Source organism: Bos indicus, chromosome 11, assembly GCF_029378745.1.
Source record: "Bos indicus isolate NIAB-ARS_2022 breed Sahiwal x Tharparkar chromosome 11, NIAB-ARS_B.indTharparkar_mat_pri_1.0, whole genome shotgun sequence".
NCBI classification, from domain to species: Eukaryota; Metazoa; Chordata; class Mammalia; order Artiodactyla; family Bovidae; genus Bos; species Bos indicus.
In genome coordinates, this window is record NC_091770.1 from 13378286 (window position 1) to 13404531 (window position 26246).

The 26246-nt window shown below is 51.0% G+C and overlaps 1 protein-coding gene across 1 annotated transcript; it reads right to left on the bottom strand.

The window, feature by feature from the left end:
- On the bottom strand, positions 1-26102 carry ATP6V1B1 (ATPase H+ transporting V1 subunit B1). The gene is made up of 14 exons (XM_070798462.1): positions 25858-26102; positions 19071-19126; positions 7598-7696; positions 7298-7391; positions 6644-6721; positions 5965-6104; positions 4960-5061; positions 4394-4491; positions 3232-3355; positions 2921-3071; positions 2595-2677; positions 1548-1652; positions 1209-1338; positions 1-1092 (listed from the first exon to the last, which is right to left on the bottom strand). The coding sequence occupies exons 1-14, from the start codon at positions 25973-25975 to the stop codon at positions 929-931; spliced, it is 1542 nt and encodes a 513-aa protein (XP_070654563.1). The 5' UTR covers positions 25976-26102; the 3' UTR covers positions 1-928.
- Positions 26103-26246: the final 144 nt, after the last annotated feature.

Sequence of the window (26246 nt, forward strand, 5' to 3'; positions counted from 1 at the left end):
TTCTGTTTTTTTTTTTTTTTTTGGTGGAAAGGCATGCAGGATCTCAGCTTCATCCCCTGCATTGGAAGCCGAAGTCCTAAGCACTGGACTGCCAGGGAAGTCCCTGGTGTCAGCTCTTGATCCATGAATTCCGGCCTGGTTCCATAACACACTGACCCAGAAATGGGACTCAGTCTTTTGCTGAAGATCTACCTTCCCAGCCTTCCCTGCCTTTTAGGAAGCATTCATGACTTCACTGTAGATGGGACAGAGGAGGCAGGAAGGGAGGGCATTACAGAAGAGTGGGCAGTTTTCAAAGGAACATCAGTATCCTGGTTTTTAGGATGCTCTTCACCCATTTCTTAACCGGGGGCACTTTTCTTCAGGCTATCTCCCCAGCAACTCCCCTAGAGTAAACCAAATTCCTTTCTGGCATATCTTAGGCAGCCATCTTTTGTGGCCTTGAGACTGTGCTTTCTATGGCCCTTGACCTCACGTTCCTAAGATACCTATTAAGATACTTTTTAAGGAAGATAAATATTTCCCTAAGAAGAATTATGCTGTTATTGGTTAAGACACTAATGTGTTTTTTCTTTTTAAGGTAGAGAGAATAGTTGAATGAACCTCACGAATCCATCACCCTCAGCTCCAACAATCATCAATGTTTTACCAATCTTATTTTTACATGAGATGAATTTTCTTATGGGATGGGGGCTACTTTTAATATACAAATGCTCCTATCAGAACAAGACAGAGAATACAGGCTTAACCACCTTCTGGTTCTCAATTCGGGGAATCCAGGGAAAGGACTGGAATGTAGAAGTGGCCTCCTCTCTCCTCATAGCCCGTGGCGGGCTGAGGGTGGGCACGGAATTGGTTAAAGTGTGTGGACCGTGAGGATGGGACGGACGAAGGCGGTCCCTGGACCCTGCTCCTGGGGCAGGCGGGGCTACAGCGCAGTGTCGGCTTCGGTGTCTTGTGGCGCCCCCTCGCGGGAAAAGAATTCATCGATGATGTTTTGCGGGATGCGCTTCAGCATTTCCTTGGGGAAGGTGCGCAGCAGCTTCCAGCCCAGGTCCAAAGACTCGAACACCGAGCGTTTCTCGTAGGGACCTACGGACAAAGCAGGAGTGTCAAGGGTGTGTGTGTGTGTGTGTGTGTGTGTGTGTGTGTGTGTGTGTGTGTTGGAGTAAGGCGGTTGCTGCCTGAATGCCCCCAACGCGCCTCACCCTGGTTGATGAACTTCTTCTCAAACTTCTGCAGGAATTCCAGGTAGAGCAGATCCTCGGAAGTGAGCGCCTCCTCTCCCACCACTGCCTTCATGGCCTGCACATCCTTCCCGATGGCGTAGCAGGCATACTGGGTGAAGGGGGCGGGGCGGGGGTGAAGGGATCAGCAGTCACGGCAGGCTTACCGCAGGAGTCCCGTGTTCCCCCATCTGACTGTGCGTCCGGGGACCCCAAAAGGGGAGGGATTGTTTGCCAGAAGAAAAGCTCGTGATCCAACTAAGGCTCCAGCCTCCAGCTTCTGAAACTAGCTTCCCACCAGCCCTTGGGCTCACTCCTTACCAGCTGGTTGGAGACATCTCCATGGTCCTTTCTGGTCATCCCCTCCCCAATGGCGGACTTCATCAGCCGCGACAGGGAAGGGAGGACGTTGATGGGCGGGTAGATCTGGGGGGAGCCGCAACAGGGAGTGGCAGAAGGCAGGGTCCGAACTTTCCCCTCCTTCTCCCCTCTATTTGTCTTCCCTCCCTCTGTGGTTCTCCTGAGACTGGTCCTTATTCATCCCACAGAAAGATGGGCTGGTCACACCCCTCCCCCTTTATCTCCCACAAATCCTGGGGCTTGGGTATACAGGCGTCTAGATGTGTGTGCCTAGATAGAATGGAAGGGGGAGTTCATGAAAGTCTAACTATTTCAAAACTTTTGATTATTATTGAGATGAAAACGAGTTGAAACTTAATAGCTCTTAGCTGCAAGGGAAGAAGCTGCCAAAGAGGAAACAGTCCTCTTTGGGACAGGCATATTGTTCACCACCTACTTGTCTCAGTTACCTATCGTTTTTGTTCAGTAAAGCAAACTACTGGAAAGAAAAGAGAATTGGCATTTATTTTGTATCTATGATCTGCTAGATGCTTTCTATATCTATGTATACTTTTATACTGTATACTTTTTTGTTTTGGATTTTTGGTTGGGGGGCTGTATTAGGTGACATGTAACCAGGTATTGAAGCTGTGCCCCCTAGCAATGGAAGCATGCAGTCCTAACCACTGGACCACCAGGAAATTCCCACCAATTTATTTTGTTCTCCACAATGCAACTGTGTGATACGTATTATCATTCCCATTTTACAGATGTGGAAACTGAGGATTAGAGAGATGAAATGATTTTCTAAAGATCCCACAGCCAAGGAGGCTGGACTCCACCCAGACTTGTCTTCTTTCTGGGGACCAAACTGTCTTCGTGGGGATTAGCTCCTGTTTGGGGTTAGCCTTGCCTGGCCCCTCCTCATTCACTAGAGGTAAAGTGCAGTGGGAAGCGGTATACTGGTTACTAGTCATTGTCTTTGGAGATGGTAGAGAGACTTGGAAGTGGGTAGAGAGGGGATGCTACCTGTCTGTTATGAAGCTGTCTGTCCACGTAGATCTGTCCCTCTGTGATGAAGCCCGTCAGGTCTGGGATTGGGTGGGTGATATCTGCAAGGAGAAGCACTGGTGTCAGTAAAGATGGTGTTCAGGTCTCCACCCACGCAGGGCCATGTAGGTTCTATTCCCTCACAGGAGTGGGTGACAGGTGGAGGCAAGGAAGGGACAGTGCCTACCCTGCTGGAGGAGTGGAGCTACTGTGCATCCATGGAAAGAAGCATGGGTCCTGTCAGAGTCTGGGTGGGACGGGAGGGCAGGGGACTGCAGGGGGCAGTGGGCAGGGAGGTGGCTCACCGTCATTGGGCATGGTGAGGATGGGGATCTGAGTGATGGATCCGCCCCGGCCCTCCACGCGGCCCGCCCGCTCGTAGATGGTGGCCAAGTCAGTGTACATGTACCCAGGGAAGCCTCGGCGCCCAGGCACCTCCTCTCTGGCAGCTGAGACCTGAAATACCCGTGGGCCTTGGGGTAAGGGGATGATACAAAGAAGGGGCATGGGGGGTTCAGTGACCACGAGGAATGGGATGGGGGTGGGCCTGCGTGGGCCAGCTCTGGGCTCATGACTAGGGGGCGCTGAGCCTGACCCTCCTCGCCAGCCAACTCACTTCCCGCAAGGCCTCCGCATAGGAACTCATGTCCGTCAGTATGACCAGCACGTGCTTCTCACACTGGTAGGCGAGGAACTCTGCCGTGGTCAGTGCCAGGCGCGGGGTGATGATCCGCTCGATCCTGCAGGTATGGCCAATGGTTAGAGCACCTGGAGGCCAGGCCTGTGCTCCCTTTAGCCCCCGTGCTGCATGGAGAGTGAACTTGGAAGCTGGTACAGTGCACAGCAGCAGAGGACTGGGGAAGATGAGCCCGAGCCCCTGGCCCCCAGGTCCAGGCCATGGTTCCTGGGAGACTGGGCCCTCAACCACATCCTGCTGTTCAAGGTGGGAACAGGGACAGAGGCTGGGATAGGCAGGCAGGGAGCTGGGTGAGAGGGCCAGGCAGGGCCTGGAGGGCAGATGGCATGTCAGAGCTCAGCAGCTGGTGCTCTGCATATCCCTCCCCAAGGGCACCTGGGCTTGGGTCAGCCAGAAGGCTCCCACTCTCTGTGTCCTCAGGGTTCCCTCCTTCCTGTTCCCCTCTCTGTTCCTGAGCACATGTGCAGGCCATATACTTGCCTGCCTTGCAGCGCCTTCCACAGTGAGTGCTCCGGGGCCCTTCCTCCCGCTCCAGTCACTCAGACCCCAGGCCCTGTGCCCATGGCACTTTTCTTTAGGATACCATCTGGGCCTCCTGAGCTCTGCTCCCTAGTTTCTGGAGTACCTTCAGCTCCCAGGACAGTTTTTGGTTATTGGTTAGGTTATTAGTATTAGGTTATTATTAGTATTAGGTTTTTGGTTTTTGGTTTTCATCACCTGACCTACAGATTTAAATTCACATTTTCTCAACTTTTAAAATGGCAGTTTTTCTAAGCAAATGGTTTAGGGAAATACCTCTTTAGTGGTGACCTTGCGGAAGCAAGTCTAAGATGAGGAGCCCTGACTTAGGGCAGTGGCTGGATGCAGGTTGTAGGGAGGGTGGATGGGCTTCAAACGGCCAGCAGGCGGTGGTCTGGCTCTCGCTATCTCCTCCTGCACTGTCCCCACCTCTTCCCCAGCCTCAGTTTCCCCATCTGCACAATGAGGGGTTACTCTCCCAGCTCTGGCGAAGCCTGAGACCTGGGCTCCGGGTCTTGGAAGGGGGCAGGGCCTGCTGCCTACAGGTAGCGTGGGTGCTCACGTGGGGTCGTTGGCCAAGTTCAGGAAGAGGCAGACGTTGCCCATGGTGCCATTCTGCTCGAAGTCAGACTTGAAGAACCTGGCTGTCTCCATGTTCACCTGGACACACGGCAGGGAGGGCTGGAGGTGGGGCCAGGCCCCTCCCATCTCTTCCAGCAAAGCCTATTACTATAGTATAGTATAGCTATTACCAGCTATCAGTCAGTGGGGTCTCATCAGAACCCCAGAGAGAGGTTCAGACGTCAGGCTGAGCTGCTCAGTGTCACCCTGCTCCTCACCTGACCTGCTAAACCTCTTGTTCCTCTGAGCGCCCCTGGGCTCTCTGTCCTGAAGCCATCTTTTCTCCCCTAATTTCCTCCTTTCCCAGCTGCCCCAGAATCCTCTTGGGGCTGCTGTGGGGGACACACTGCCCAGCCCTCATTCACACTCTTGCCTCTCCCAACAGACAGGCCAGGTTCTTGGCTAGAAGGATTACGTCTCCCCCCTTAGATGGGGTATGCCTGGGGCCAAGGGGCCAAGGGCCCGCCCGCCACCTACAGAACTTGTCATCTGCCCAACCTCTCTTACCCCCATGGCTGCAAAGACGATGGCAAAGTTGTCATCATGATAGTCCAGCACGGCCTTGGACTTCTTCACCAGCCCAGCCTGGCGGCAGATCTGGGCGGCGATCTGGGGACAGAAGAAGGACATCAGAACTGGAGCCTGAGCCGGCGCCTCTGGGCACCACTGAGAAGTGTGGGCAGGGCGATGCTCTGTCCATCCTCCCGCTGAGGCCTTAGGTGGGAGGGACCCAAGGTCACACATGGAAGGGCTCCCCTGGGTCCTATAGCCGCTCCCAGGGGAAGGGCCGCCCCAGCCCAGGGTGCCTGTCGTGAAGAGCAGGGTGGAAAAACAGTTCCAAAGAACAACTACCCACCTCGAGTTTGGGGCAACTAGGTCCTTCAGAACCCCGTCCCCCGCCCCATGCTGGGGTGTCTCTGGGGCCGGTGGTGTGTGGGATTACCAGATCCAGGATGAGATGTGTGTAGGCAGGAGTCAGGGACACTTAGACCATCCAATCACTCCGGGCATTTTGAAGGTGAGCTGGGGTGCATCCAGGAGTCGTGGGGGTGGGTGGTCAGTGGGGACCATCTAGAAACCTTGTCACCCCAGCTGCTCTGGGAAGAACTGGGCTGTTTGCTCTTGGTGGTGGGGGTAGGGTAGGAAACTTTCCCACAGAAGTTCCACACAGTTGTGGGGCTGGCATGAGGTGGGGTTTGCTCAGTGCAGGCAAGTAAAGAGCACCATGAGGACCAGCGGGTAGAGCTGTCTTCTCAGCTGAGCAGGACTTTCAACACTGAGATTATGTGTGGGCTCTCTCGTGAGCCAGTGGGGGCCCCACTCACTCAGGAAGGAGGCTTGCAGATCTGTGCAGCCCTGAGGCCCGGAGCTGCCACAAGACAGCTGCCGGTGGCCCTAGCTCCGCTGGCCCCTGCCCACTCGGCACAGGAGGCACCCTTGCTGGCCCACAGCTCTGGCCCCTGCTCCTTCCCTTCCCCTTGGTCGTGCCTGCAGGCCCCACACAGTCCTCACCTCATTGTGGGGGAGCCCAGCTGCTGAGAAGATGGGGATCTTCTGACCACGGGCAATGCTGTTCATGACGTCGATGGGCGAGATGCCTGTCTCGATCATCTCCTCGGGGTAGATGCGGTCGTGGGGGTTGATGGGCTGGCCTGGGAGATGGCAGTCACAGGCCCTGCAAGAGGGTTCAGGCCCTTCCCCGTGTACCGCCCCCAGCCCTGCCCCAGGAGCACTACAGGACAGAATTTTCTTCGATGATGGAGACGTGCTCTAACTGCGCTGCTCAGGATGCAGGCCTGGCCACCTGTAGCTACTGAGCACGTGCAGTGGGGTTGTGACATGAAATTTTATTTCATTTGAATTAGTTTGTATTTAAATAAAAACCACAGCCCATTGCTCTGTTCGATGGTACCATCTAGGCACATTAGAAGTCTTGGGCATGTGGGGAATTTGCATAATGATGATGGCATTTTATAGGAATGGGACGTGAAGTGCTGCTGGCCCCAGACAGGGAGGCCTTTGCTGCTGTGGTATCTCACCTGATCCACCTGTTGGTCTGACCAGTCCTGGGGGTGAACCCTGGGCAATGTCTGAGGCAGAACTTCCGAGTGTGAGGTGACACAGGCTGTGACTGGGGTGGGGAAAGGTGGTTGGAAGCTGGGTCCTGGGAGCTGTCCAAAGCCTCACTTACCGTTGATATCCAGGAAGTCCTCTGCCATGACCACTGGCCCCTTGTCAATGGGTTTGCCTGAGCCGTTGAAAACCCGACCTGGGGGTGGGTGAGGGGGCTTGGAGAATGCTCAGGACCAGCCCCGGGTCTCTCACTGCTGCTCACCCTCCACACCACCACCAGCTCCCACCTGTCCCTCCTGTCCCAAACGCCCCATGTCCCCCTGCCCTCAGCCCTCAGTGATCCCCAGGGGGCTGGCTACAGTGACTTTCCCCTTGGGGGCCTTCCCTCCTCTCCTGGAAACCTTTATAGGCAAGACCTTGGCCAGGACAATGACTCAAATAAGGGCTTTTTAGAGCTGGAGAGAGGAGAGAGCCAGGGATGGCAGATCTTGGGAGAGAACTAGGGGATGTGCAGTTCACTCCAGCTTGACACCAAACGTCCTCGTCCTCTAGTTTACTGAAGTTGCCTTCTTCATGTACTGAACACCTGCTGTATGTCAGGCCCTGAGCGCAGGTTGGGGGTCAAAAGAAGGCACAACCTCTGACCTCAGAGGGCTCCCAAGGGAGGCAGACAGCTGGGGAGGCAACAACAGCATGGTCTGTTAAGCACTTGGTCAGGGATGCTGGACTGGATGGAGAGAGGGGCGCTCCACCCCCCAACCCTACCCCTCACCCAGCATGTCCTCTGACACTGGGGTCCGTAGGATGTCCCCCGTGAATTCGCAGGTGGTCTTCTGGGCATCAATCCCAGAGGTCCCTTCAAACACCTACAGGATAAGAGGTTAATTACTTTAACAGGGGGTTTGCTGGGGAGAATGGGGCCTCCCATTCTAGGCTCCCTTTGTGTCCAGCTCTGGGCAAGGTGCTTTCAGGGAAAACAGGCCATTTTCTGCCTTTGGAGTTTATGAGAGTGTGGACACTTTGTGGGTTCATTCATTTATTCAACCAGAAACATCTTAGTGACACCACTTACCTGCACAATTGCCTTGGTCCCAGACACCTCGAGCACTTGCCCACTCCGCTGAGTCCCGTTGGGGAGGGTAAAGTTGACAATCTCAGCATACTGGGCAAACTGGTAGGAGGGGAGAGCAGCCCAGAGTGACAGTGAGGACAGACAGTGAGACAGAGAGACAGAGAGACACTCCTCCCTGTCTCCTCCCCAGCCTTCCCCGGTCTCAAGCTCCTTTCTCCCATCCTGTGCCCAGACACTCTTGGAAATGAACTTGAGAGACTGGTTAAGTGGAAAGTTTGAATTCTGTTTGCAAGGCAGTATACTTGGGTGGGTAGGATCACTGACTTTAGAGTTGGAAGACCAGGGTTAGAACTGAAACTCTGACACTTAGAAGCTGTGTGACCTTGTGGAAGTTACATGATGTCTCTGAGCCTTACTTTCCTCATCTTTAAAGTGGGTATAATACTAACCCCTATTTCATAGGGCTGCTGTGAGAAGGAATATATACTATATGGTAAGTCATTATCTGGGGCTGGGACCTTGTAACAGCTCAATAAAATGTAGTCGTTATTATGGCTGTGTAGGTCTCCTGACCATTGTTTCTGCCCCTGTGGATTAATGATGAACACACTGGCAAAGTGCTGTCCTTGGCTCCCACGTGTCCCCATCTACCAGTGGCAATCTTTCCCTGGTCACGGGGCTGGGATCAATTCATGTGTAGTCCTCACAGTCTTCAGGAATAAAAAGAATCAGGCAATCACTTCTCTTTTGGTTAAGATCAAGGGAGGTATTCATTCTTAGTGTTAGAATCAGGCCGATATCTGGAATATATAAAGAAATCTTACAACTCAACAGTAAAAAGACAAATACTGGACTTCCCTGGTGGTCCAGTGGTTAAGAATCCGCCTGCCAATGCAGGGGACACAGCTTTGATCCTTGGCCCAGGAGGATCTGCAAGCCATGGGGCAACTAAGCCCGTGAGCCACAACTCCTGAAGCCCGCGCACTACAGCCCGTGTTCTGCAACAAAGAAGCCAGCGCAACGGGAAGCCAGAGTACCGCAACCAGAAACGAGCCCCTGTTCACCACAACTGGAGACAGCCCGTGTGCAGCAAGACCCAGGGTGGCCAAAAGCTAATTTGTTAATTAAAAAAGATGAACGTGCTATTTTAAACTGGCAAAGGATCTAAATAAACATTTCTCCAAAGAAGATATACACATGCCCAACTAATTAGTTATTGAGCTCCCCTGGTATCTCAGCTGGTAAAGAATCTGCCTGCAATGCAGGAGACCTGGGTTCGATCCCTGGGGTGGGAAGATCCCCTGGAGGAGGGAATGGCAACCCACTCCAGTGTTCTTGCCTGGACACTCGCCATGGACAGACAAGCCTGGCTGGCTACAGTCCCTGGGGTCACAAAGAGTTGGACATGACTGAGCCACTAAGTAAATAGCACAAACTAATTAGTCATTAAAGAAATGGAAACACACAGTGAAATAGCACTTCACACTCATGACTCTAATAAAGACAGATAATAACACGTGTTAAGGTTGTGGAGGAACTGGAACGCTCAGACACTGATGGCGGGAAGGTAAAATTGTGTGGCCACTTTGGAAAATAGTCTAGCAGTTTCTGAAAAGGTTAAACATAGAGTTACAATGTGACCCAACAATTCCATTCCCAGGTGTATACCCAAGAGAAATGGGAACACATAGCCACATAAAAACTTGCATGTGAAGGTTCACAGCAGCATTATTTATAATAGGCAAAAAGTGAAACTAACCCCAAAGTGCACAAACTGATAACTGGATAAACAAAGGTGGGATATCCATGTAGTAGAATACAAGTCAGCTTTAAAAAGGCATGAAGTGCTGATACAGGCTACAACACGGATGAACCTTGAAAACATCATGCTATGTGAAAGAATCCAGACACAGCAAGCCACAGAGGACGTGGTCCCATTGATACGGAATGTCCAGACGGTCCAATCCACAAAGCAAAAAGATCAGTGATTGCTGGGGACTGGCGGAGAAACTAACAGGTGCAGGGCTTCTCGCAGGTGATGAGAATGTTCTGGAATCAAGTACTGCTGACAGTTGCACAAGTCTGTGTATAGACTAAAACTCACTGAACTATACACTTGAAAAGAGCAATGTTTATAGTGTATAAATTATAACTCAATTTAAAAAAACGATCAGTCTTTCCCTCCAGGATCACAGATGCGCAGGTGGAGGGCCGCCCAGTGGGAATCCCCAAGCTCTGCTGTCTGTGTGTGCTTCAGGAGCCGAGTTCTAGAGCAGGCTACGAGCTGAGCCACAGAAGCTGGGCTGAGGGGCAGCCCCTCCCCTCTAACCCTGGTCCTCAGCTCTGGTCAGCACCAGGAGAGCTAAGTCCTCCGCCTGCGCCTTCTTCCAGGGGAGGTACTGAAGAGAGTACAGAGCATTGCCCGGCATCCCTCAGCTTGCTGCCCATCCGTCTTGCTTCCTTGATTCACTTCAGGGAATAAGTCATAATCATAATCCAATAAAAATAAATGATGAAAAGATGGCGTCGCTTCATGCAGTGTTTCTAATATTCTGGGAAATTAAAGCACTCCTTTAAATTACTCCTTGGATATTAGAGGACATCAAAAGTAAAATGACAGGAGAAACAAAAAATAATAAAAAGGACAGCACTTCATGCCACAGCTGATAGCCAGCTGTACAATGTTTTCTGACCATAAGCAAAGTAAGGTAGAAGCCAGTAACAAAAAGACAGTGAGAAAAAACTTCTTATGTTTGGAAACTTTGAAACATTCTACATATCAGGTTAGAAAACATTTAGCACTAAACAAAAATGAAAAACTGTTTTTCAACGTATATGTGACACATTTAAAGTTTTAACAGCTTATATTAGAAAAGAGAAAAGGCGGAGGTAGTTTTGAACATATGCAACATTAAAAGTCAGAAAAAAGAACACCATTAACATTCCAAACAAAGTTGAAGAAATAATAAAAGGGCAGAGATCATTGAACAAGACACAGATACATAATAGAGAAGATCATCAAAGCCAAACTGGTTCTTTGAAAGCTTAATAAAACAGACAAATCTCTGGCAATGCTAAGAAAAAAGACATGAGTAAATAATTGTTGCAATAAAAAGTCAAAATTAGCTGTACTAATACTATTAAAAATAATTTTAAACTTAGGACTAACTTCATGCAGCATTTCAGATCTTAAATTAAATGAATAAATTTCTTGAAGAATACAAATCAAATCCAATTAAAAACAAAATAGAAAGCCAGGATACACCTATAATCTTCAAGATAGCAGATAAATAACTTAAAATATTTCCATGAAGAAAACACTAGTCCCAGATAATTAGTGAGTTCTAACAATCAAGAAACAAATAATTTGAAACTTACTTAAGCTCTTCAAAACACTGAAAGAAAAACTCAAGTCTTAATTCATTTTATGAGTCAAGGATAATCTTGATACAAAATAAGATATTAATGGGAAAATTATAGGCAATCTCAACCATGAACATAGATGCAAAACTACTAAGCAGATATTAGCAAATGAAATCCAGCAACGTACCAAAAAAGACCATGTTACAAACAAACCAAGGAAACAAAGAAAAAATTTTTAAAAACAAAAAATGAAGATAAATGCACACTCACACAAAGAAAAATAAAAAAGACTAAGCTAGGATTAATCCAGGAACTCAAAGTTAGTCTAATATTAGAAAATCTACTAATATGTTTACCTTATTAATGAATTACAAGATTAAAAAACACAGTATTTCAACGAGTTTTAGAAAAAGTTAAAACTACCCACGATTTCAAACAAAAACAAAAAGAACAGAATAAAAGGGGAATTCCTTAACCTTAAAAAGTAGCCTCAGAAAACCTGTAGAAAATAGTATAATGTTCAAAACATTCTCTTTAAAAATAGAAGCAGAACAACACTGCCTGCTATCATCGTTCCATTCAGCTTTATTGGAAGAACTAACCAAAGTAATAAGATGGAGAGAAGATAGAGATTAGAAGAAAGCAAAACTGTAAAATGAAAAACTCCCAAACCCCAAATCTAATGGATAGTATCCCCGAAGAAACTATAGACTAATTTCTCTTATAAACATAGAGGCAGAAATTATAAATAAACTATTGGTCAGTCAAATCAAATAGTATACTAAATAAATAAGCAAGTATGACCAAGTAGGGTTTATTCCAGCCACGCCAGCTTAGATCACCAACCTTTGGGAATCAGTCAACACCTCACAACATGGTTCATAATAATACGGAGTTTGTGAACCTAAAGGAAAAATCGCACGGGGTTATGTAAATAGAAGCCAAAAGGCTTTCGATATAATCCAGCAGTCATTTTCTAATATAGTTCTATGTAAAACAGGAATGGAAGGGAACTCCTTGCATACTAGACTATTTACCAAAGCCAGCATCAATATCCTTATAAATGGTAAAATGCTAAACCCATTTCATTTCCAGTAAAATCAGTAATGCACAGAGAGAGATGCTTATATCACCACTGTTACATAATATTGCTTTGGAAATTTTAGTTTAATAGTAAGACAAAAAAAAAGTTGAAAAGTATACTAAACATAAATAATGTTCTGTTTTGTTTTTTTTTTAATTTCTTTTTTTAAAAAAATATTTATTTTTTAATTGAAGGATAATTGCTTTACATTTTTACTGTTTTCTGCCAAATAGCAACATGAATCAGCCAAAGACTGTTTTTTGAAAGGTTCAGAAATATTGAAGGCGGGCTGTGGAAACATTCCAGATTATAGAAGGCTAAACAGACATGATGATTAAATGTGATAGTCAGCCCTAGACTGAATCCTATTCCAGAGGGAGAAAAATGCTATAAAAGACTTAGTAGGTCATCTTATAAACTGGAATATGGATTGTAGATTAGATAAAAGTATCAGTGTCAATTTCATGTTGAAAGATACTGTGGTTATGTAAGAGTACATCCTTATTCTTCAGAAGTACACACTAGAGTTTTGGACATAAATTACCCTCAAAAGCTCTAAAGAAAATAAAAAGAAGAATACACACACACACACATTCACTCAGAGCAAATGCTAGAACAAATAGGTATATGGATGTTCCTTGTACTATTTTTATTTTTGCAACTTTTTATAAATTTGAAATTGTTTTAATGAGAACTAAAATTAAAGTATGCCAATGGAAAAAGAGACAGGATTCCCTTTGTTTGCAGGTGGTATTGTATACCTAAAAAAACCTTCAGAGGAGCTAGTTAAAAATGAAACCAAATAAAAACAACCCCACCCAGAATTAATAAGAAAACTTGGCTATATATAAGATAAATATATAACAATCAATCTCAAATTATTTTCCATTATATGTTATTATAAGATTTGAATATAGTTCCCTGTTATACAGTAATCTTTGTTGCTTAGCTATTTTAATTAGCTTGTACCTGTTAATCCCATTCTCATAATTTATCTCATAATCTGAAAAATAAAATAAAATGGAGTCACTCTTGGTTTGTGTTCTCTTCATTAAGTTTTATAGTCATGACTTTTCTTCTGTGTGTGTTTGCTATACCTCAATTAAACTTAAAACAAAACAAAACTGAATCACTTTGCTGTACATCCGAAACTAACACAATATTGTAAATCAACTATTCTTCAATTTAAAAAGAGTGTGTTTCTCCCCAAAAGAATCACAGAATGTTAAAAGGGATCATTCAACAAAATTTATGCAAAAAGCGAAAAAATCAATCTCTCTCTTTTCTATTCCAGCAATAAACAGAAGAGGAAATGGAGAGAAATATTTCATTCACAATAGGGTCAAAACCCATAAGATATCTGGAAATAAATTTAACAAGAAAAGTACAAGAAAATAATAAAATCTTACTAAAGGACAGAAAACAAGCCCTGAACAAATGGAGAGCAATAGTGTTTTCCAAAACAGTATGACTTACTATCATAAAAATTCAAATCCTTTTCAAATGGATAGAAATTCAATGCTTCCCCAATGGATTGTTTCTCCTGGAACTTAAAAATGATCTTAAAATCATTTAAATGTCTGAGAATATCCAAAAGCAGTTATGGAAAAGATTAGGAGTGGAGGACTTGCCTTGTCAGATATTAAAACATGCTCTAAAGCTACTGAGGTCAAGTGGTCAGTGTTGGTGTGAGGAAAACAGAGATGGGGAAGGCTACAGTTCAGAAACAGAGCCCAGATTTTAGGAGATTATTAGAGAGCAAACGTGGCAGATGAATTCACAGGAGAAAAGAATCTGTTGTACGAATGGTTCTAAGATAGCTGGGTATCTACTCCCATCATAAACACAAAACAGACTCCAGGCATATAAAATTTTAAATATAAAACTAAAACAAAACACCAGAAGAACTTTTCTTCTTTCTCTTCTTATGGAATAATCTAGCTAAAAGCTGGATAAGAGAGACATCTTTAAGCAAGATAAGAAATCCAGAAGCCACCAACAAAAAATAGAAATCTTTGATAACACAAACATGTGAAATTTCTGGATGACAAAGATACCATCAACAAAGGTGAACAATAAACAAAGCAAAATGTACAACTCAATACATTGGAAGAGTTCACAGAGAAGGAAGTGAGACGTCAACAGAGAAAGATACTCAACTCCCCCTAGTCATCAGCGAAACCCAACTAGAAGCAAGACAGAACTAGTCTTAGCTATTAGGCAAAATTACAGGTGACCACATATTCAGGGATGAAAAGATGCTAGGAAGTGGGTCCTCTCATGTATCACTGCCTTGCTGGACAAGCAATTTTGCTCCAAGTTGTCAATATCTATATAAAAAGAAATATACACTTTGAACCAGCAGTTCTATTTTGGGACAGTCTATCCTGCAGCAATAAAGGCATCCTACTATTTGTAACAGCAAAACCTGGAAACAGGCTGAATGTCTGTCAAAAAGGAAGTACATCACAGTACATTCACATTTACACAGTAAATCCAAACCACAGTCACTATCAAAAGGATAACTAAAATCTACCACATGGAGGAAATACTCCACACATTTTAAGAGACTAACAAACACCAACATTAATATCTGGCATGCTCATATTTGCCCACATATAGCAGGATCTTTACTTGGTTATCAAGAGGTTGGGAATAAAGAGGTCAGGAGCAAATGGTTAACTTTGTGTTTTTAATTTCACTAGTTGCAAAAAGCATGTTTTGTGTGTGCACGTAATTAAAATGTAAAAAAAAAAGTTGGGGGGACTTCCCTTCATTGCAGGAGGTGGGGGTTCCATCTCTAGCCGGGGAACTAAGATGTGGGAGGTGCCCCGTGAGGACAAAAAAAAGGAAACATATTCAAGCACAGTGATGTGGCTGTCACCATCATTACCATCGTTATACTCCCTGCTGTCCACAATCCAGTGACCTTAAGGGCCAGGGAAGAGGGGTGGACGGCTCAGTTCCCCAAAGGGGTGTGAGCAAGACGGGGTCCTCTTTCCCAGGGCACCCCTGCTGGGGTGGAACCTGAGACCGGAGGCTTCCCAGCTCTGACAATAGCTCTGGCTCGGGCCCCTCTTTGTCCTGTAAAGAGTATGCCAGGAAGGCGATTTTGTTCTCCCCTCAAGCACCCTCAGATCCCGCGGAGTGGGGACCCTGAGAGAGGGAGCTCGCTGCAAGAGGAGTGCTCTGAGGTCCGCTGAAGGGACCGGTTTTGGCTTCGCAACCACAAGAGGGAGCCCGAGAGCAAGGACTAGCCGGGTTGGGGCCGGGAAACCGGTGAAGTGCGAGTCCTGGTTCCTTCTCCTCTTCCTGCTCTCCGAGCGCCTGCGTGTCTCTCTCGGAAACGGCCACTGGCCTCGTTGTCTGTGGCGCAGATGGGGGGCTGCTGACCTCAGGAGGAAGATACTGGACAGAGCCCCGGCCCGAGTGGGCCCAAGAGAAGACAGGCAGCTGAGTGACAAAACCGATCTTTGTGTGTGTGTTGGGGGCGGGGGCGGGGGTTGGGGGTGAGGGAGAGGGGAGAGGAGCTGGCGCGCGGAGTGTCCCTGAAGGATTTGAAACGTCAGAGACAATGCACTTTAAACAACAGGAAGGTTACAGCCAGACAGAAGGAAGAACTGTCAGAAGCATGGGGCAGGCATGGAGAGTACTGTCCAGAATCCTTTAGGAAGAGAATGCGTTATTTATTTGCGGGGAGGGGTGGGCTTAGCCACTTCAAGCAGGGTGTGCAGCGAGAGAATTCCAGTGTGCAGCGATGAGCTTGGATTTCTACCCTGTTCCCCAGCCACAGGCCTGATTCTCTCAGTTCGTTACTAAGAGGATTGCAGGGAGTGTGGACAGTTCAGTGCAACCCTCCTCCTTCGCTGCAGATTCAACCCCGATCCCAGCCAGCCAGGGGGCCGACACAGGGGCCTGGAAAGTTCTTAGCAAGTCCAGCAGGATGTGTACAGGGTGTGCTGCCTCCCAGACCTCTGCCCCTGACAACACCCAGAGCAGTCTGGGGACTCCTCCTTGGAGACTGTTGTCTGAGTTGATACACACAAGCTTTTCCCCTGAAGTTTGGGAGCTGCCACAGACATCTGGAAACAAGTCTGGTAGATAAGGTGAGTCTCAAATAAGGGCCAGTTGGAAACACAGAATATAGGCGCCAAAGATCCTCCAGAGCAGCGGTTCTGTGTGGTCTGGCCCTCCAGGCAGCAGTAGCCACTGGGAGCGTCTCAGGAATGCACATTCTTGGGTCTCAACCCAGGCTGCTGACTCAGAAACCACTGCTCTAGTGAAATCTCTCTAAAGTATTCCAGGCAGGTGGACGTGAGATATCCAGACTCCTGTTTAATGCTTGCAGAACCTGTGCACTTGTGTGTGAGGGTACGTGTGTGAGTGTATGAGTGTGCTTTTGTGAGTCAGGTCTTGGAGTGTGGCTATTCAAGAATCTAGAAGAATCCATTTTATACTTGACAAAGCAGAGATGTAGCATTTTCTGGGTCACAGACCCTAGAAAATCAGATTAAACTGTGGAAATTATGCCCCTCCCCTTCAGTGCACAGGCATATGACTACTTCCTTAAAAGGTTTGCATACAATCTCCAAGCCCTTAGTATCTGGCTAAGAACTTCACATTTATTTTTTGCCAAGTGGATTCTTAGTTCCCTGACCAAGGATCGAACCTGGATCCCTGCTGTGAAAGCACTGTATCCTAACCGCTGGACCACCAGGGAATTCCTAAGACCTTCTGACCTACACAATTCTTCCCACCAGCTATTTTTCCTTTTGAGGCAGATGGAAGCAGAAAGCGTTATTGCCTGTGTGATTCAATTTGGGCAGAAGGTGGCGCTATAGAGACAGAATTATGGCATTTTTGCCCAAGCGACTCTAGAACAAGGGATGTGAGACAGTGGAGAGAGATGCATAAAGGTGCCTTCTCCAACTCCTGCACTTATGAGGCTATCAACTGCTGGTTCCTTTCCTTCCCTCTGCAAGCCCGGGGTTCTCTGAGTCTCTCCATCACACAGTTACTATGCAAGAGTTACAGATGCGCCCCGGAATCTCAGGAGCATAGCCTGGGATCTATCTCCAGTTTCACAGTCCAGCACCAATTTACAGTTGACAACTGGATGTCTGTATGGACACTGACTCTCCTTACCACGCAGCGTCATGTAGAGACTGACAGGTAGGGAGTGTGATGGAGGTGGGCAAGGGAGCAGGAGATTCACTGACTATTTAATCAGGCATATCAGCATATCCTAGCTCTTCTTGAGGAGGAATAATAACAATACATTCATCTGATTTGATCCCCACAACAGCCCTATTGTCAGTTAATAGATGAGGAAACGGGTTTACAATCCTAGACAGATGGTTCTCAAACTTCGGGGAACATCAGATCACCTGGATGGCAATGAAAAAAAGCTTCTGGGCCCCACCCTGAGTTTCTGTCAGTCTGGGGTAGGGCCCTAGAATCCGTATTTCTAACAAGGTCCCAGGTGGTGCTTATGCTGCTGATCTAGAATTGACAGGTAGTTAATAGAAAGGGTGGAATGATCTGGGATTAAAATTGAAGAAGTCTGAGTCACACTGTCTGACTCCATCACACTTCTTTCCAGGACATCCCCGACACTAATGGGCCCAACTGTGATGTCCATATGAGCTCGGAATCTGTTTTCCCGAAATGAGTGGGTCTGATCTTTTTAAGAGGGCCAGATTTTGACAGGCCCATAATCAGTCACACTCTTAAATTCATTCATTCATTCACTCACCCTTCCTTTCAACAAACTGAGCAAGCATGATGGGCTGGGTGTTCAGTAAAAGGGCAGTGTGCGGCTCTGGGAGCCTGGGGTTCATAAACATCATCCAGGTCCAATTGTGGGGGTTAGGGAGAAGATTTGGTCACTACATGTGACCAGTTGCTGACCAAATGCCTTGATGGACGCTGCTGGCAAGACAGCACACAAAGTCAAGAGCAGGGACAAGCTCACTGTCCAGAAGGCTAAGAGAGGCTTCCAGGAGAAGGTGAGTCAGAAGAAGCGATGAGGAAAAGGTCATTGGGAAGGCAGAGTATGTGCAAAGGCCTGGAGACATCAATGGGAGCTCCACACAGAGACAGTGTGGGTTTCTAGGTGGGGAAGGGAGAGTGATGGGACGTGGAGAGGTGTGCAGGACCCCACCAGATGGAGGGTCTGTGTGGGGAAGGCATGGGGAGCCCTGGTGAATTAGGAGGAGGGGAGGGAAGGGGTTGGGACTGCATGGCAGAGGATGAGAGGGCGCCAGGCTGGGGACCCAGAAGCCATGGCCCTGAGAAGGGAGCAGTGGGTGGGAGAATGCTGACAGAGCATGAGCGCTGACAGACGGGGGCCCAGGAAGGGAGGAATCAAGGATGGCACCCAGGTCCAGTTAGGGTGTGGGTGGTGTGGGGCGGGAGACAGGAGTGGAACCAACAGTGGCGGGACGCAGAGTGACCTGGGAGCTTTGCAGGGCTCTTTGTGTCTCGAGAATCCCCAGCCTCAAACTCAGAATACTCCCAGTGTCTGCCATGGTCCTGCAGTTCCCAGGGACACCAAGTCGCCCACACCCTCCGCTATGAGGCATTCTTCACTTCCCACTCCAGCTGCTGGCTCCCAGGCTGAGGTATTCCGAAGACCTTTGAAAACCTCCAGGTCTGGAGAAAAGTTAGCTGCTATCCCTCTGCCTGCCACCTCCTCCTCTTCCCTTTAAAAAACATCCCTGAGCGACTGGTGGGAGATTCCTGCCCTGGGAGAAGTTAGATACAGCCATTCTACTGATGAAGAAAGAGGCGTGATAGCCCAGTAGGCCCTGCTGATGGCTGGTAGGAGCAGGTCTCTTAAAGGCCAGGGTGGGGTCCACAGAAAAGGTGGGAGGAGGAAACCCTGGATGACTGAGGGTGGGAGGGTTAGGAAGAATGAGGTGGGCGCCTGGGAGACCCCTAAGGGCAGGGCAATTTAGAAGAAATCAGCACAGGGGCAGTGAGCACTGAGATTTAATTGTCCCTGGGAAGAGGTGGAAATCTTACCTTGACCTGATCCAGCACCACCAGGGGCCCATTGACGCTGCACACGGTCCTGTAGGCTGGGGGAAGGGTGGAGGCGGGTGAGGGTCTCATACTGACAGACAGACAGACAGACTCACACACACACAGAATCATCCTCTGCCCTCCCTCCCTCTAAGCACCACCCCCACCCCTCTTGGGACCCAGGCCATCAGGATCATTAGCTGTGACAGGGCCAGCCACCATTGCTGTAAGGGTCATGCCCCTGTCCGCAGGGCCCCCGCTGTCTCGGACACCTGCAGGAGGCTGGGGGAGGGCCAGGGCCAGGGCAGAGGCCTCCTCTCCCCTCCGCAGTCAGCCAGAGGTCTTTTTTATCCCTGAGGCCGCTCTGGCCTCAGCCCCCACTCACCCACTCCCTCCTCTCTGACCCACAGCATTTCCAAAAGCTGGAGATTCGATAAGAGCTGCCCTCTCTACCCCTCACCCCACCCCTGGCAGGACCACACTCCTCTCCATCACCCACACTGACTGGGCAGTCTGTGTGTGAGTGGGGTGGGGGTCCAGGCATCAGTGAGAAAGGCCAGCAGGGCCCTGCTCCTCCATGAAGCTGGGTTCATCGGGTGCCTGTGGGGGAGGGGAGAGAGTCGAGCGTGGACTGGCAGGCAGGAAGCTTGCTTGGTTCTGTGAGGGGCTAGCTGAGGGCCCCTGAGCCCCTCCCTTGCCTGTAACCTGGAGACATGGTATCCCTTCCCCAGGCTCCTTTCAAAGTGCCAATGAGACAACCGGGAGGAAGGAGGCTGGCAGGGCGGATGGTTGGGGGTGTCTTCGAGGTCGCTAGGTCACTTCCAGGCTGGAAGGGCCTCAGGTGGGAGAGGGGTCCAGCCCTTTTCTCAACAGGCCAGAAGGATGGGGCCCAGAGGAGTGGAAGCCTACCCAGGGTCACAGACTTTTGTGGCAGAGCAGGGGCTGGGGCCCCCCCACCTCGTGCTTCCCATCAGACCACATGGCTCCCAGCTACCTGCTCTCATGGTTCCAGCAAGCTGGCTGCCCAGCTGCCCCGCCAGGTGAAGCTAAATGCCCCAGCCCATGCCCTCCCTGGTCTAAGGCTCAGTGGTCAACCCCTTATTTTTGTGAGATCTAAGTTCCTTTCCCAGGGACTTGGGCTTGGAAGACCAAGCGTGCCAGGGGATCTTTGCACAGATGTTTGCCTAGTTATCCTGAGCAATTAGGAAAACTCAAGAAAAAGAAGTTCTTCTTGGACTTGGGCCCTGAGCCAGGGCCCTCCCTCACCTTCCTGCCCTCAAACCACCACCCACCTGAACCATCCTCTTCTCCTTTTCCCATCTTCCATCTTAGCCAGGCCCACCCCGGTGGCACCGGGAACCAGGCTCTAGAGAGGGCTGCACCCTGGGGTCCCCAGCCAGCGCTCCCTCTCTCTATGGCCTTCCCATCAAGGAAGCTCTGGTATCTTCCCTCTTAAAACCATGCCCTCCGCCCCAATCCTTGTCCAGCAGCGATGATCACAGCCCAGCCTCCCACAAGCCTGGCTCCATTGCCCTCTCTTCCTGCCATCAGGAGGACGAATGGGGTGTGGCTTCGTGGAGGCACGAAGGAGGCTCCAGGTGGAGCCACACCTCACGCTCCAGTGTGGCTCTGCCCTGGGAAGGGATGACAGCCTGGACGTGTTCCCCTCCGCAGCTCCCTGAAGGCCCTGCCCTAATCGCCCCCCTCAGACCTCCTCGGACCCCCTCCAGCTACTCCTTCATACCTTTGGATGCTGAGACGTCAAGATGGTTACCTGGCTCCGACCTCTCACATCTGCCCTCCAAGCTCCGCTTCCCTCCCTCTCTCCCTTCAAGCCTGACCATTAGAGGCCTTCTCAGTACCAGGCTATGCAAATAAAGGAGGCAAATAAAACATGGAGCCTACAATTTAAAAGGGGCTAAAGTGGCTCAGATGGTAAAGAATCCCCCTGCAATACAGAAAACCTGAGTTCGATCCCTGAGTTGGAGGTCTTCCCCAAGTGGGTATGGCAACCCACTCCAGTGTTCTTGCCTGGAGAATCCCATGGACAGAGGAGCCTGACGGGCTAGAGTCCATGGAGTTGCAAAGAGTCCGACATGACTCAGAACTAAGCACAACACAAAGAGGCAATAATTGCCAATAATTGCTACAGATGGAAAGAGCAGGGTGGGTGGGAATGGGCTGAAGGAGGCAGCTTGCAGGAAGAGCCATTTGAGCTGAGGCTCCAAGGTCAAATGGGGTCATCCAGGCAGCCCCCAGAGAGCTGGACGAAGGGCACGGCTGGCCCAGGTGAGGAGGTCCTGAGGCCTGGAGAAGGGCATCATGGCTGCCGGGCACAGGCTCACTTTCCCCGTGAAAGAGGGTGTGCCTGCCAAGGCACAGGAAGGCCCGGCCTCTGGAGGGGGAGGACAGAGGCTGTGGCATCAGCCTCCCCACCAAGAAAATCACCCAACAGCCACACATGCCCTTCCTGGCCAGGTGGCATTTTGCCCACATCCTCTGAATTACCAGGACTGTGTGGAGTGGAGAGGGCTGAGGAGTCCAGCAGAGGGAAGGTGGGGGACTGCGAGGACAGGGGATGGAGCATGGGGCAGGGAGACCCTGCATTTCCAGGGAAGTGCTGGCATCTTACCTGCCTGTGGAGAAAATACCAAGACCAGCCTGAAGAAAGATCAAGTGGGGGTGCGGCGTGCAGGGAGGTGGGGGTGCAGGAGAGGAAGAGTGCCCCCCACCAGATCCAGAAATCCCCAGGGAAACATTTCTAACTCCACCGGGGGTGACAAGTCTTTCAACTTCCTCCCTTTGTTCACAGCTGGCTTCCCCCAGTTTCACCTCTTGGTGATACCCAACAACTCTACCTGCGGAGGGGAGGAGTGGTGATGGTCACAAAGAAGGGAGTGATCTGGGTGTGGGTCTGGGGGAGCCAGGAAACGTGTTTGCCTGCAGTGGAGCTGGGAGCTCCATCCGCACTTCTCAATTTCACACAGTTATGTCTCGAAGTTCCAGCTCATCATAGCCCATTCCCAGGCTTCTGGCAGGCCTGGAGCTGGGCTCTCATTGCTGACTGAATACAGCACTGGGGGCATCCCTAGTAGCTCAGCTAGTAAAGAATTTGCTTGCAATGCAGGAGACCCTGGTTCAATTCCTGGGTCGGGAAGAGCCCCTGGAGAAGGGATAGGCTACGCACTCCAGTATTCTTGGGCTTCCCAGGTAGCTCAGTTGGTAAAGAATCTGCTTGCAATGTGGGAGACCTGGGTTCGATTCCTGGGTTGGGAAGATCCCCTGGAGAAGGGAACAGCTACCTACTCCAGCATTCTGGCCTGGAGAATTCCATGGGGGTCACAAAGAGTCAGACAGGACTGAGTGACTTTCATATGGCATAGCCTGGACTATTCATTGCAGATAATCCAGTTATATGGCCATTTCCATCCAGCCTCTGGTGACTGGCTGCCTTCAAGGCCTCGCCCTTGACTGACCAGGTCCTTTCCCTCTGAAACCCCACAGCTGGTACCCAGGAGAGAGTCCTGCTTTCCAATTTGTCTGTTACTCAAGGCAGATTGTGTCTCTCCCCTCAAACTAGGGGTGTCTCCTCTGTCGGACTAGACAGTGTTTTTTCTTAGAGCCTTTCTGGTTTGGACACAGCCAAGGTAGTGGCTGTGCAACAAAGGTGTCCTTGATCGGAAGCCAGGCCTTTTGTCTGCACCCACGCCCAACTCCGACTGTGTCCATCGCATGCAGTGGCAAACCGAGGCCCAGGAAGTCAGCTGACTTCTCCGAGGGCCCACCACAAATCAAGACAGTGTCTGGTGATGCTCAGGCCTTAGAGCCCCTACCCCAGCCCCGGGGCATGCCCCTGACCCCGGAGATGCTGCTGGAGGCAGGGCTTGAACCAGAAGACCCCTGAGGGGCACAGGCCTCCAGAGACTTTGCAGACACTCCCTTCAGCTGCTCTGCCTACCCCCTCTCCATTGTCCTAGCTGACACTTTGGGTTGTTCTCTGGACTGCGGGCCCCTGCCTGCCCCCACCTCCCCACCGCCTTCCCCGTCAAAGGCTCAGCGGGGCTCCGCTAATTAGGGCCGGCCCGCCACACCTGCAGCGTCCTGGGAGCGGACTCAGGCAGGCGCCCATGCGTGAGGCCAAGGGGGGGGCAAGCCCGGGGCAGCAGGTCCTGCACCTCCTCCCTGATCCCTGCTGGAGGGATTAGGGGAGGGCGGGCAGGGGTTAGGAGGGTTTTTAGAATCAACCCAAGACCCTGAATGGTGGAACTCTCTCCGTCACCTCCCCAGCCCTTGGTCGAGGAAACCAAGGCGGCCAGTGGTTTGGCACTCAAGTCCCTAGGCGATCTGACCTGGCTCCAGCCCTCCTGCCAGCCGGTTCGTCCTAACCTTTGCCCTGGTTGTGTGCCCCGACCTGTCACCCTACTATCTTCTGCCCCACACAGTCAGCTAAAGCCCCAGGTCACCTCCTCTTGGTGCAGAACAGCTCTAGCTCCGAGGAAGGCAAAGTGGTCCTTTCCTTCCCAGGGTGGATACTGCCGAGTCACTCCCCATCCTGATTCCACCCCACTCTCCTTTCTGACCCAGTCCCCTCCCTCAGCCACTGCAGAGAAATCACTTTTGATGCCTCAGGCCTGTTTAGTCCACCTCCTCCTTCAGGAAGTCTTCCCCTGGACTCATCATCCCCACCCATGGCCAAGTGAGCTGGGGGGGCAGGGAACCAGCTGCCCCACCCCCGTCCCCTGGCTCTCTGGTCCCTCAGCTCTCCTCCTGGGCTCTTTCTGCCTCTACATGAAGTTCTCTTGCCTAGAAGTGCTTAGAGTCCCTGGTAGCGAGAGGAGGGCAGAGAGAGACACAGGAGTCCAAACCCCCAGGGAGAAATAAACCCTCCAGGCTTCCGAGGAGGAGGGGGAGTTGGAGGAAACTCCAGAAGCAAGCTGAGGAATCCAGCCTCCCTCAGGTGGGCTGCTGGCCGGCCCGGGCCCCTGGGTGGGTGCTGGGAGGACACTGGTGTGCGGCAGAGGCACAGGAGTGGCCTTTGTCATCGCAATAACATCTTTAACGCAGGCGTGGAGCGAGGGGCTCACCCCGCGCTGACCCGTGACTCTGGGTCGGCTGTTGGGTGTGAACACAGTCACCTGGGTAGGGGCCCCATGGGGTGGACCAGGGGGACACTGCTTCCCGGGCTTCCAGACCCGGGTCAAACCTCCTGGGTGTTGCACGTTGTGCCAGGGCTTGTCGACTATAAATAAGCCTGCTGGGAGGGGACTGGCGGGAGGGGATCCTGGGGTAAGGTTGCACCCTGGGAGGGCACATTCCAGGAAGGAGGAAAGGGAGCCAGACCTCAGACCCAGCCCTATTCAGCACCCAGGCAGCTCTCCCACTCTCACAGGGGGAGGGGGAGACCATCACAGGGCCTGGACAAAGGTCAACCAACTCTGCTCAGGTCTCCAGGTCTGGGCTCGGACTCAAGGGGGGCCCAGTCACTGCACATTTCTGGGCCTTGGTGACCCCAGCTTTGCCCTAGGGGAGAGTCTGGACCTTCATCTTCCCCGGTCCCCATGGCACCTCCGTGATAAATCTGACCCCACTCAGCTTCTCCTTGGCTGGGGTTTTCCACGCCCCTCAGTGCCCCCACCCAGAGCTGCTCCCCGAGCCCTGGGCCTGGTCATTCTGCTCCGCTCTCCGCTCTCCATGGTGTGGGCGTGCTGCACCCCAAACCCTCAGCTGCCCCCGTGGGGCTGGCCGGCTGCAGACGGAGGGGTGGCTGTGTTAGGCCAGAGTCCCCCCATACGCACCCTCTTGGGAGCCTCTGGCTCTGCTTAGCTGGTGCCGGCCAGGCCAGTTTACTCCAGTGAGCTGGGTGTCTGAGAATCCAGTAATTTGCCATACCAGACCAGGGAATGTGACCTTGGACAAGGAGAGATGATGGGCGGGGGTAGTACAGGCTTTGGCCCTGGGGCCTTACCAGGTTTTTGGCCCCAGACATCTGGACTTGGCCCACGCCTGCAGGACAGGCACTCGAGCAACCCCCAACGCCCCTTAGAAGCTCACAAGGGTCTATCCAGCCCCTACAGCCCGCACACCTGACACCTGGGTGCCAGGCACTTGCCCTTCTCCCAGCTGCTCACACACAGACGTGTGACGCCATCTGACCACAGTCATCCATGTTCTCCCTGTGAGCCCACATGCTGGCACACACACCCCCTCACCCAAGTGTACAAGCATGCACACAGTCTCACATATTTCCTTTCTGATGGTACACACTCTCAAGTTGTCACAATCGTATTCACACACATATATATCATCACCCAAGTGGAGATGGGAGCACACACACCCCCCAGGCACAGCCCTTCCCCAGAATGCACACACCACGAGAGGTCACACAAGGGGTCACACGTTCCCCTCCCTGAGAATGCACACAACTCCTCATGCTGAGTATCCTGGGGTGCATATGAACACACCCCAAACACATCCACACAGGGGCACACACACACACACACACACACACACACACGCATGCTCTTGGGGGCAGTTGGGAGCTCTCTGTGGACTCGGGGTCTCAGTGCAGGGTCACTGATCACAGGAAGGTTCCTGCAGCTACTCCGCTGCCGCTCCTCTGGGGTACCCTGGGCTGGGGACCTCTGTCCCCCCTGTCTTGGCCACTCCGCAGCACGGAAGGCCCCTAAGGTTTCCCCAGGTCTGGGTCCTCCTCTGACCCTGAGGCTGAGGAGCAGGGCCTGAGGACGCAGCAGTCCACCCGACCACACCGGCTGGGGTTCATACTCACTGATGCGGGGGTGGGTGATGTAGTTTCGGGTGACCGCCTGCACGTGTTCTCGGGCGGCGCCCAAGCTCGCGCCTCCGCCGGGGAGACCCCTGGGCCTACTGTCTACTTCCGCGGCCATGGCGTGTCGGGCTGGGAGCGGGTTCCTGAGCCTCCCACAACTCAGCCGAGCTGGAGCTGGAGAGAGCCGGCCGGCCTCCTCGGGCAACCACCCCTCCTTCCACCCTCCTCTCCTCTCCCAGGGTTGACTGTAAACACGGAAACATGGCCCTTTGGCTCGGAGCCCTTCCAGATCTGGGAGGTGCCCTGGGCCACCTGGGAGTGGGAGGCTGGGGGAGGGGCAGGGGCGGGCTTCTCCCACCTCTGTCTGTCGGTTCCAAGCTCCTGACCCA

Bases quoted from the DNA above. Each gene is read 5' to 3' on its own strand.
- ATP6V1B1 (XM_070798462.1), bottom strand. From the start codon at position 25,975: ATGGCCGCGGAAGTAGACAGTAGGCCCAGGGGTCTCCCCGGCGGAGGC. The intron at 19,127-25,857 runs GTGAGTATGAAC...CCCTTCCCCCAG, and splicing joins CATCACCCACCCCCGCATCA to CCTACAGGACCGTGTGCAGC. The intron at 3,072-3,231 runs GTGAGTTGGCTG...CGGGTATTTCAG, and splicing joins ATGCGGAGGCCTTGCGGGAA to GTCTCAGCTGCCAGAGAGGA.